Below are 12012 nucleotides of genomic sequence, written 5' to 3'. Positions count from 1 at the left end.
GGTAGTACACTGAATTAGCCATGCCAAAAACTAATATCTCTGCATCAAACATGAACTGGCAGTAGTAGGTATGAGGGGAATTTGCGCTGGAGATTAAACTCAGGGCTTGTATTTTAGGTGTAGTATAAATGTACTTACAGTAAGACCTACCCATCTACCTTACAGCTCTTTCCTTAAAGTAAGGCATCTCTTTAAAAACACTGCTATGCTGCTTGCTGACACTTTTGCAGTGATACAATGCATATAAAACTTAAATGAAACATGCTGATAATGAGATTGCATCTTGATTATAAAGAACTAGTTTTTAATGGACGCTATGATATTTTTATATGAAAAAAATCCACCTCTAAAACCCTTCCTGCAGTTTTTTTAGCACCTTTTTCCCCAGTGCTCTTTCTGGTTGTGACTGCTAAACTCGCTGTGATCTCTCCTGTTCTTCAGAAAATTGGAGTTATTTCCTTGTGGCAGTTAGGTCTTCCTTGTCCCTGTAGCACTCAGCGCTTGAACTTCCTGGAGCTGGGAAGGCTTTGGTTTAGTGTTAACCATTGATCACAACTCAGGGTAACTGAGTGAAATGCAATGGTCTGTAAAGCACAGGTCAGGGGTGATGACGTAAAAGTCCTGTTTTAGCTTTGAACTCTGTAAACCCTGTGGGAACGCTCGGCCTCGCTCCTCTCCATCTCCTGGGCTCAGCTTTGCCAAGCTGCAGAGAGGAAGAGGAAAATAAACCAAACCCAGCACTGCCTACCACTCGGAAAGGTTATCCCACCGGAAACTGAACGGATGGTGGCCCCTGTGCTTGGTTTGTCACTACAAATCACACCTTCGAGGGTGTCTCTTGGGCAGGCTGTGCCCAGGAGCCACAGACAGGTGTGAGCCAGTCCCTGCGGGAGAAGCACGGCACAGAAAGCCCTTCTGCAGGGCAGATACTCCCCAGGGCCTCGCTCGGTGGCAACAGCCGCTGCAGCTTCTGACGTCCCAGTGAGGAAAGCCGAGCCCGCATTCGCCGCTGCCGGCACACCTGCAGGCCCACACCGCCCCGCCGCCACCCAACCAGCCCCTGAGCCCTGCTGGGGCACAGCTCGGCCGGGCGCCGGCAGAAGGGGCCCAAGCAGGCGGCGGGCAGGCCACCCGAGCTGGCTTTACAAGGGAATGCTGTGGCAAGAAAACAATGGAGAGCCGCCCCCTCCCCGCCTTCCCACTGGCACTTCCAGCGCCGGGAGCAGCGCGCCGCCGCTAGGTGGTGCCGCGGCGGGGAGGGGTGCCGGGAGGGGCGGAGCATGCGCAGTGGGCGCGCCTCGCCCGGGCCACGCGCCTCCGCCCCCTGCCCGCGCCGCCGCCGCCGCGAGCGGGAGGAGGAGGAGGAAGGAGGGAGAGAAGACGGGAGGGAGGCAGGTCCGGCGGCCCTCTCGGGTACCCCCAGCGGCGACGGAAAGATGGCGACGCTGGGAGGCGAGTCGCAGCCCTTCCCCTCCGCTGCTCTGGCGGCGGCGGGCGGGGTGGGCGGCGGCGGCGGCGGCGGCAGCGGGGCGCTGGGTCTGCAGGCGCCGCTGAACCGCGGTCTGGAGCGGGCGCTGGAGGAGGCGGCGCACTCCGGGGGGCTCAACCTGAGCGGCAGGAAGCTGAAGGAGTTCCCGCGCAGCGCCGCCGCCCTCAGCCACGACCTCTCGGACACGGTGCGGGCAGGTGAGCCCGGGCGAGCGGCCGGGGGCGGCCGGGGAGCGGGGAACGTGGGTTTGTTAAACCGCCCGGGACCCCCTCCCCGCTCCCTCAGGCACATTTGTGTCCCCCAACCTCCCTGCGAGGCGAACACCCACTCCCCACCCTTTCGTTCGCCTTCCCTCGGGCCCGTCCTCCCATGGAAGCTGAACCCACCCCCATCTCTCCGTGGACCCTGTGCTTTCTTTATTCCCCCCGCCTTGGTGCATGAGGTAGGTGTTTGCTTCCATATGGCTGGATCTGTGCACGCTCCCCTCCATCCCCCCCGCTCGGCGTTTGGTGAGGCAGAGCTGCCTCTCCCGTGGCACACTGGGGGAATGTGTGGGGAATTCTTGCTCGCACCTGTCCTCTTCTCCCTCTGGGGAATGTGCGTCTCTGTGCCACCCTTCCCTGACTGCTGAGGTTTGCGGTGGCAGTCAGCCCACCTTTGATTCAGCCGCGGGAGGCTTGCACACACAGTGCCAGGGTGGATACCTGCTGCTTCTGTCCTGCTGCTCGTGGGTGAACCCATCTGGCACGGAGGGGATGCAAGTCCGTATTTAACCACATTGAGATACTCATGTGCCTCTGAACATGTTATCTATCTGCACGCCATAAGTGGAGGCATGTCCATAGGAAGGCGTTTGCTGTGCAGCTGCCCCAGGGAGCATGCTACCTTTCACAAATGCCACTTGTTCAGCGCTGGGCTTGACATCCCCCCTAGTGTCCTTACAGTCATGTAGCCACAAGTGCCAGCTCTGTGCAATGCTATCTTCCAGGGCAAATGTGGAGAGAAATCCCCATCTTCACAGGCACTGTATGTACTTTACAGTGGGGGACACCATCATTACATAAATCTGCAGAGGTGACAGGCCTGACAACCCTGCAGGCAGGAGTGGTGAGGGGAGATGTATTCAGTATGTGTTAACTTGCCCTCACACCTTTCTTCCAACATGAAAAAGGCACACTTATTTCTCACCTAGGGAGGCAGACCCACCTCAAAGGGTCATACCAGTTTTCCTGGTCCTATTATCCCAGGTGATGGAACCTAATCCCTTCTTTACATGCTGTCACTCGGTAGGACAGTGTAAACCCGCCTTAAAAGAGTGTATTAGTGTATTGTCAAGGTCTTCAGTGTACGTCCTCCACATGCCCTTGTGTCCCCATTTGCCTGCTGGAGATAGTTGTGTTGTAGCAGCAGAGCAGGAGACATGTAGTCACTTGTTCTTGTCCCACAAAACAGCAGGTGCTATACCTGCATGCAGACATGTGATAACATGAATTTAAATCCTCAGCTTCTGCTGCTCATGAGGGCATTTATGCCTTCCTGTATGTGGAGACACATGCTGGCTGCTTATTGTCTCTATCCCAGAGTTAATGCCTCAGATGTGTGGTAGGTGTCATGTGTTATTGTTGTTTAGCTTTGTTACTTGATGGTGTTGCTGAGTGGATTTCACATTGGTCTGTGTGAGCACCTATATCATCATATCAATAAAAAAAATTATGAAGGAAGCTTGATGAATGAAACTACCATGAATGGATAGCATGAATTACCATACTAACCATCAGCTGGCTCAGTAGCAGATGTGAAAGGGATAGGCATGGTAGGGGAACTGTATGTGGTTAGAAGAATGACTTTCAGCTTGTCATCCCAAGCAAAGCATTTTTTATCTCATTTCTTTTTTAAAATTGAAGTCTAGCAGACATGCCGCAATACCAGATAAATAGTATGGAAATCCAGAAATTTAGCTTGTTTAGTTTGACCTAATATCGAACCAAACTGTTGGAAAACCAAATTATATACTGAGGAGATTGTACACTGGGGAGAAAGTGGTTCGATTGGCAGAGATTGCATGTTAGTATTTGTGTATTGTGTAAGTATGTGCTGTACAGGCATGAGCTGTGTGTAGTATGTATAAGTAGCACCTGCTTGTTACATGCTTGCTTGTTCTACTGATTTTTCTAGGAAAAAAGTAGTCTTTATCTTCAAGCATTATGGTGCTTTTCTCAGAGTTTACATGGAAAACATTCAATATGAAATTGAACGTAGAATTGTGTTTTCATTCTCTTTTTGTTTGATATAAACAGCAGTGTAGATCAACCCATGTCTTGATCTTGTGACAACAGCAGCCCTTTTATCATTGCCCCTTTTTAGAAAAACACTGTGTTAATCTATGGTTGCTTTATGGTTTTGTTTGTAACAGCTTGTTGTAACTGTTTAATGGGAACTGCCTTGAGAGTTAAGTCGTTGTGTTGATGTGTTTCCAAAAAAATCCATGTTTCTTTTCACTTGTTACATTACATAACTAAAATACATAAACAGAAGAGATGCTTGGCTTAAGGCCAGATTTCTGAAGCTCTTGGGGCAAACTCTTGATGGGAATTTTCTCTCCTGCTTCCTCTCCATAAATGCGCATAGTACAGAACTTTCTTGTACTACTTGGAATATATCCTTGAAATGAGTGACTTATAGTTTTGGATCTGATGTGCTGACATGTCTCTGAAGCCCTGAAACTTTGGATTTTGGGGTAGGGGTAGCCTTTCACTGGTTTTTTGGGTGGTAGAAGGGGGGAGGGGATTGCCAGTTTCACGGAAAATGAAGATACTCTTTGATGTAGAGAAGACTAGTGAGGGGAGTGGAGTTTAGACGTCTGAGGAGCAGGGAATTTCCAAAAAACTGAAACCATGTCTGCATCTTGACAGTGTTTTAGTACTAGAGACTGAAAATATTTTTTTGATTCAGATGGTCTACAGCTACTCTCAAATAAAACATTATCAAGCTCGTTTTCTAGATAGGTTCTGAGTGCTTTTTGTAGGTCTGAGGAAGAAAAAAAGTGTTCAATTGTAAGTTCTCTGTTCATGCATTTATTTTTTTCCTGAAGTTAGAAGTCAGATTTTATATAGCAATTGATGCACTTACGAAAGGGACGTGACTTGTTTGCCTTTAACAGCTGGGATGGGATAGTTGGATTTTTCTAATTCTTACTGCAGTTACATTCTGTAAGAACTACAGAGGCTGAAGTGTACTTGTTACTTTCTGTTGCTAGGGCTTCTTATGCTTTTTCTTCTGTGACTTTTCTTTCCATTAAATACATCTTGCTTATAGAAAGATGATAGAACATTTCTTCCTCAGTCTTTGAGAGTTCTGCTCAAGTGCTGAGTGACCTGGTCAGATGGAACTTTCAGGCAGTATCTCTACACACAGAATGGAGTTTTCATGGCATTCAGTACTGTTAGAAGAAAGTAAAACCTCCTTGTAAAGTGTCATGAGTTTAGTCAGACATTTTAAACTACATCAGTGTGGATGCAATGCAAAAACCATTTCAAAAATAATAAATGCTATTCTTATCACTTTTATTACAGGCTGGGTTATGCAGAAGGCAGTGGCACGGTAATCACATAGTTCTTAAGTAATAGCATGCAATTATATTCCTCCAAACCACTGGGAATGCTGGAAGCATGTTACTTTATAAAAGAGAAAGAAAAGGCCCCGAAGATGTAACCATGGCTGCCTACTGTATGACTTCAACTTCTTTGTGTAGGCTTTGATTGCGTTTCTGAAGGCAGATCCTCAGCACCTTTTCTGGTGAATACCTGCTTCATCCATTTCTATTAGGTGACTTAGGCACATGAGGAGGGATTACTTGCTGCTCCTGGTAGTGACCTGGCAGAGAAGAAAATAAATTCTTTAAATTATGTACTAGATTATTAGAAAATAATTACAAATTGAAATATTTGATTGCCAGTTTGGACAGTATGAAATTTTGGAAGGAATATGATTTTATTTTTTGTGCAACTGAATTCTCTCATTACAAAAGAGCTCCTACCTGCTGTTTTTACAAATTCTTTGAAGTGGACTGTGCTTGCCGGACAGTGCTGTGTTGAAGACACCTTTGCCTGGCAGCATCTTTGAAATAGTTGTTTCAGCTGTATAACTGGGGATTTGTTTTCAAGATGGTTGAAAAATCACAGTATCACTGTGAGTGTTGATTCTGGTTCAGGTGAAATGTGTTCCTTTCATTCCTCTTTGCTAATAACAACAGCAACAGTAATATTTCTTGTTTCCCCCCCCCCTTTTTTTTTTAATTAGTTATGATGTGGATGGGGCTCAGACCAATTTTATCTACTCAAAGATGTTGGTGCTCCTTGCAGAGGAGTTGAACCAGATGGCATTTAAAGGTTCCATCCAACCTAGACCATTCCATGATTCTATGTACATTAGATTGCCATAATCTATTCTCACTTATTTTCTCCACCTGCTTTATTAATGTAATTCTTCCTTCACTTCTGAGAGTTCTCCTAATTACAGCAGTAGATGTGCAGTTGGTTCCACCTGTTCTAAGTGCAGGTTGTACTGGGCAGGATGTCACACATACAGACTGGTTTGTTTGTGCTGCAGCACACTTTGATATATCAAATATGACCACCAAATGGACTCATGTTTAGAATGTGATTGTTATTTGGCCACTAGAGAAAAAGATACTTGATATGCCCCTGTCCTTTTAAGAATTGTCTGATAATTACTTTGAATAATCCATCATTTTGAATTAACGTTTTGATTAAATTACGGGGTTTTTTAGATGAGGCTGAGAGCCTTTCATTTTGCTTATTTAATCTAAACTCATATCAGTAAATAATGTCTTTTTAAAGCTAAAAAAAAAGACTAGAACTCTGTTTCTTTTTCATGTTCAAAAGTCAGTCCCTTCCTACAGCCTTCTTGTGTTTATTTGAAGATTTCTAACCTTACTTACTGTTTTTTACGTAAATAATATCTTAAGTGTATTAGGACGGGGAGAGAGAATAAATACGTTTGCTTATTATCACAAATGAATTAAATATTACCCTGCAGCCAAAACTCGGAAGATGTAATTCGTAAGGCTAAAAAATGTAGCTAAATCAATTTTGTATTCTTTATTATGTATCCAGCAGTATATGTAACATTATTATGCGTTTAACAGTTTCTGACACCACCTGATCATGTGGTCTGTCTGGACATCTCTGTGCCAACATATTCTAGCTTCTGTTTTTTACTCATAAGCAATGCTTTGGGAAAGAGCTTTATCAAATGAAAGGAGTTCTTTTAGAAACATTGATGTGTGTAGCAACTTATAACTGCAGAATACCATTTAAACCCTCTTTGCCCTTTTTTCTTCCTGAAGCCTGGCGATATCCTTGCTTATGGATCTTATAAACATCCACGCTATTGACTTCTATTGAAAAGAGTCACTTAGTTCTCTTGCTGTAAGAGGTGCTTTTGAAATTTACGTCTTTTGTCTGGAGATTTATGCCCCCATAGAAATGTAGCGAGTGACTTTGCAGGTGCTGTTAGATTCTCCTCAGCACAATATAAAGTGAATTGGCTCAGAGTGTCTTTGTTGCATGGAACAAATTAGGAGTACACAATTGCCTGGTTACTGTTTCGGAATGCGGCTTGAGCAGATTAATGGCTTTCTACCACTGACTGTGTATGTGTTTTTCCCTTGTATTTGTTTTTTCTTTTTGACTTGCTTTGTAGAGAGGCTTCAAAACTAGTGCATGGGCTAAGAGGTAGGAGAGATGACAGCCTACAAAATGTGGGATGGGAGGAAGGATGAAACCTCTCAATTTCAGCAGGAGTAGGCTCTTCTGTGGATTGAACCTTTTCCCCCCAAAGCAAACATCTCGTTTAGGATGGTAGTTTTTTAAACGATTCTGCCTAGAATTGCCATGTTTGGACATGCTGTGCATGTAAATGAATAAAAGCTCAATGCTTTTGTAGAAATCTTGTCACTTTGTGCATCCTTGGCCAATCTACTTGGAAAAGACTGACTCAGAGCTCCAGAACTGCTGTTACGGTAGTCAAGGTACTACAGGTTTCCTTTCAAATGCTTCTAGATGAGCAGTTTTGAAGGTCTGCTCACCTGTGATCACCAGAAGGTGGAAGGTAGAAATATCCCTACGTTATTTTTGAACCTCCTTTTAGTCGTTCCCTTTTTTGTCTTCAGCAAAAAAGACATCTTGATTTAGACATGTCTTAAACAGGAGAGATTGTATGAATCTTAACACAGTAACTATACATAGAGTTTTGAAAACGCTGAATACTTTTGTTAGAGGAAGAGGCTGGGGCAGAATCAGCTATGACAAAGTAGAATGGTTATTTGTCCAATAGAGCTGTGGCTTGGAAGAGGAAAGCAGCAAATGCCAATGCAATGTATGTTTGAACAAGAAAATAGATAAAAAGAAGATAATATTAAAGGCAGAAGTGTCATAGAGAGGGAAAATTTATGAACTATTGAATGTAAAGATATGAAGTCAAAGAAGAGAGATGAGTGTAATGGTTTGTGATAATTCTCTGAAATCTGTAAAACTGAGGAAAAATGCCACTTAGGTGAATAATGGTTAGAATTGTGTGAATAGAGAATTAGATAAACATGGAGAAAATTGTTTGGCTCCAAGATACATGACATTTATAGACTTTACGCTACAAATAATAGTTTCAAATTCATGCTATAAACATTAACTGTTGAATTTAAGTTTGGGAAGCCTAGCATCCATTTGCTTGCAGAAGGAAAACACAGTGATTTTGCTGCTTGCAGAGTTACAAGATCAGCCAAGATGGAGAGACTGGTGTTTTGTGCATTAGAATAACCATTCTAGGAAGGATGAGTAACTTCTCCAGGCCATAGGCTGACTGCTCATCATTCTGCCTGCTGTGTTCTTTCTGACTGTTAGTAAGCATTTCCTAGGTTTGTGAACATTGCCAAGCTGGTTAGATTGTTAATTCACAGTTAAAATCAATATGATTTAAATAATTGAAATGGTACTTCTTAAACCAGAGATATCCTAAACTTGTTCTGTTGAGACCAGAATTATGGAAAGTGTACCCATTTATTATTCTCTGATGTGTAAAACTGAAAGAGGCAGAAATGTTATCCCTCTGTTCAGCGAGTGGATCACTGTCAAAACTGGAAATGGGTGTTATGTTTCCTGACTTCTGACTGTTCTCTGCTGACCATGTTGTGCAAGGTACTATACACATATCAGAGTAGTTCTTTGGAATGGTACTGAGGAGTTAAGCTTCTGGAGGAATAATTCCTTTCTTCTAAGTTTGCACATAGATGTGTCTTTGTGGGGGGAGTTCGTTTATGAAATTCTGACGCTTTCTCCCCAGCATCTTTCTCAAAGTGTGTCTTGCTGGCCAGCTTTTTATTCTTTTTTCCTTGTATGGTGCAGAACACCCTAATGCCTGTAAACCTCCTAACCATTTAAAAATAGAAATAACAATAACAGTCTTTTGTCCTCCTATCCGAGTCTGTAGGAGGAATATTCTTAAAGGAAAAAACAAAGTCAAAACTTGTGAGACAATCTTGGCAGAGCCAAGTGGGGGTTAGTTTTGCACTTAATTTGGAGCCTGAGGTTCGCACTTGCTTTTGAAGCTACATGAAGTGTTTCATGTTCAGCTGTGCTTGTGTGAATTTAGTTAAAAGCTAACTGATAATTTCATGATGATTATGTGAGGTAGTTCTTCCAGGAATAGTTAGAGAAATTACTGGAAGTAGCTGGAGGTTTTGAATATCAGAATAGAATTCTTGGTCTTTATGAGAAGCAGAACAAGGGCAAAACAGCTGAACACCATGTTAGCAGTGACCTGTGCTGCTGAATGGATAAGGTTTTTATGTTTATTTTCTGTAGCTGGGTGATTTTATTCCTTGGTGTGAAGTGTGGTAATTGTAATATTTTTATTTCCTTTCAGGACCGTGGTGCTTTAAAATATTAGATTAGTAACCGATTTAATTTCTAGGTTTTTGTTTTAATTATATAAACTATGTGCTTTCTACTATTACAGCCTGACAAATACTTGTTTCTGGTAGGAGGTGACATTGCTGGAGCAGCTGGCACTAATATCTGTGTGGAGGATTTAAGGCAAATAATTTTTTGAATTAAATAAAATTCAGCAAAGTACATCTTGGAAGTATATTTAAACATAGCATGTGACTTGATTTCTTTATACTGTTAAGAGTATTAGAATGCTACAATAATACTGACTTATATTCTAAAGCATTATGTCTCAAAAGTAGCAAAGGGACTGCAAATGACAATTTCACTTTAATTTATCGTGTGTATACAGATGCAAAGTTTTTTTAGCATCTAAAGTCTGCATCTTTGTGCTATTTTCAGTGACACCTGTTCTTTGTAGCATTACGTTAGACAGGCAAAAAGTAAAAATGAAAAATAAATGGGGGAAAAAGCCCTCCACATTTAACTGTGAAGAGAAAAGCATGAGTAAGAAGTTGGATCTGTCGTTTGGTGAACAGAAAGAAACAGGTTCATAATCACTGAAACTGATGGAGAAGTTTTGTAAAATGGGTAAGAAATGGGGTAGGAAAAGAAAATTGAATCAGAGGTTAAGCCAAGGAAAGAAGTAGAGCAAAATACACCCTTGGATAACCTTTACAGAGATAAGGCAGGATACCAGAAATGCAAGTGCAGTAGTTTATGTATAGTAAGAACAGATTTTAAAGATAGTGAAATTGTTGTCATGGTAAGCAAAGCTTTTATTATTAAAATGACTTTTTTTACTGTTTGAACTTTTAACCATTTAAAAATTTAATGACTGGAGAAGTAGGGATTATTGGATTATGGACAGGTTGTACCGTTGCTGCTGTTATATTACTGTATTTTGAGAATTGTGAGGCTTAGCTGAATTCATGCAATTCAGTCTTTTTAAGGCAGGGCAAGTGTACTAACAACAAAGCTGTCTGTCTATTCAGTGGGGGAGGAAGAAGAACATAGTGTCATTCACATGTTATATAATTAAAAAATGCAGACAGTTACGAAGATTTCTGGAATGGGTGTCTGGTGAAAGCTGAAAGAAGCTTTCTCAGCAGTTGGAGCAGGACAAGGATGCCCTGGTTACTAAATACAGCTGTGATTGATCAAGGGGAACAACTTAGCCCAGGGTTTCCCATGCTCATTTTATGTTGTGTTGCTAGGGCTTCTTATTTGCTTGTTTTGTTGTTGTTTTTTGAGTTCATCCTGGTTCAAGAAAACTGTCCTTTTGCACTCCACTTTGTACAGTGTCGTTTCCCTGCTCAGTAAGTTTTGCCTGTGATCCCCTTTCCAAGGTCTGAATTCCAGTCTGGCTGAATGCCTACTCCTTGCTTGTGTTCCACTTAGCAGCCATTCAGATTGCCTTGTGTTACTGACTTGGTTTTTTCCTCACACATGTCCTGTCACTTACAAGGTTTGCTAGACATGGTATTTTATTTCCCCCTGCTTACTAGTGTGTTTGAAGGAAGATGTACCAAGAATATCCTTGTGCCATCCATTTCAAATGTTTCCGTACTTTGTCTTGAGACCCATCAGTACCAGCTCCTTCTAGTTTCTGTACAGCATCATGACGATGTAGTTTCTTAGTCACAGTATGCAGAAATTAAGACTGATTTACTGAATTGTAGCTGTGTTATAATGGATGTTTCCATTCACTAGCTGAACTTTTCAAATTGGATGGGAAATGATTATGTTAATTTGGTAATGCGCAGTTTTGTATGTTATTTTTCTGAGATTTTATTTGGGGGGGACAAAAGAGGCTGCAGAGTCTAAAATTGTTTTTCATTAAAATGGAAAGTTTCTTTTCCATCTTTAGAACTGCTCTCTCTTTTTTTTTTTTTCCTGTGTGCTGTCTCAAATTCACCATAAAGAATGAAGATAATCTGGCAGACTCTCCACAAAAAATCTTTCATGCAAGTGGTGTGGATCTTATGATTTGAAAAAAAATATGAATTAATTAAAAATAACCAGTAACTTCAATTTGCTAACATTCTTGTAAGGGAATTTAGAGATAAGACAGACACTATCATGGTGTAGACCATGAGACACTTTTGTATCATGGTACTGCAGCTATTACCGCGCTGCTGAAGTGTGCGGTGCGTAACTTTGACATTCAGCCAACCAGTCAGGAACTTCTAAGGGTAGAGAAAGTAATCTTTTGAATTTCTTGTAATTTGAAAGCCTTTTATGTAATTATATTGATTGTTACTGTAATGCGTTTAAGAGCTTAAGTCTTTAAGTCATTAATATAATGACTTTAAGATTTCTACTTTAGTTGTTCCTACCATAGATCTTGTTCTATGTTTCCATTAAAAAATTACTGAGCGAACTTTGCTCAGTGAGTTATTTCATTGTTCTGTAATGATGCAGGTTATCCCTGGTTGTATAGATTGGAAAAACTGAGCAGGAGGAATTCTGAATGGCTTAATCCAGATCTCAGAATAGATCAAAGACAAAACTGTGAAAGGAATCCAACTTTGGTTCTTTGGTATTTTTTTTTGGGGG

The 12012-nt window shown here is 42.0% G+C and overlaps 1 protein-coding gene across 1 annotated transcript in view; it reads left to right on the top strand.

The window, feature by feature from the left end:
- Window positions 1-1403: 1403 nt before the first annotated feature.
- Window positions 1404-12012, top strand: part of LRCH1 (leucine rich repeats and calponin homology domain containing 1) — a 118020-nt gene continuing 107411 nt past the window's right edge. The window contains exon 1 of the mRNA XM_082277950.1: window positions 1404-1686. Within this exon, the coding sequence (XP_082134076.1) occupies window positions 1437-1686 (250 nt within the window). The 5' untranslated portion in view covers window positions 1404-1436. The remainder of the gene's footprint in view (window positions 1687-12012) is intronic.

This window comes from Coloeus monedula, assembly GCF_965178545.1.
Source record: "Coloeus monedula genome assembly, chromosome: 3".
Classification (NCBI taxonomy): domain Eukaryota; kingdom Metazoa; phylum Chordata; class Aves; order Passeriformes; family Corvidae; genus Coloeus; species Coloeus monedula.
The sequence above is the reverse complement of the archived record's forward strand: the minus strand, read 5'-3'. Positions and strand labels throughout refer to the sequence as shown.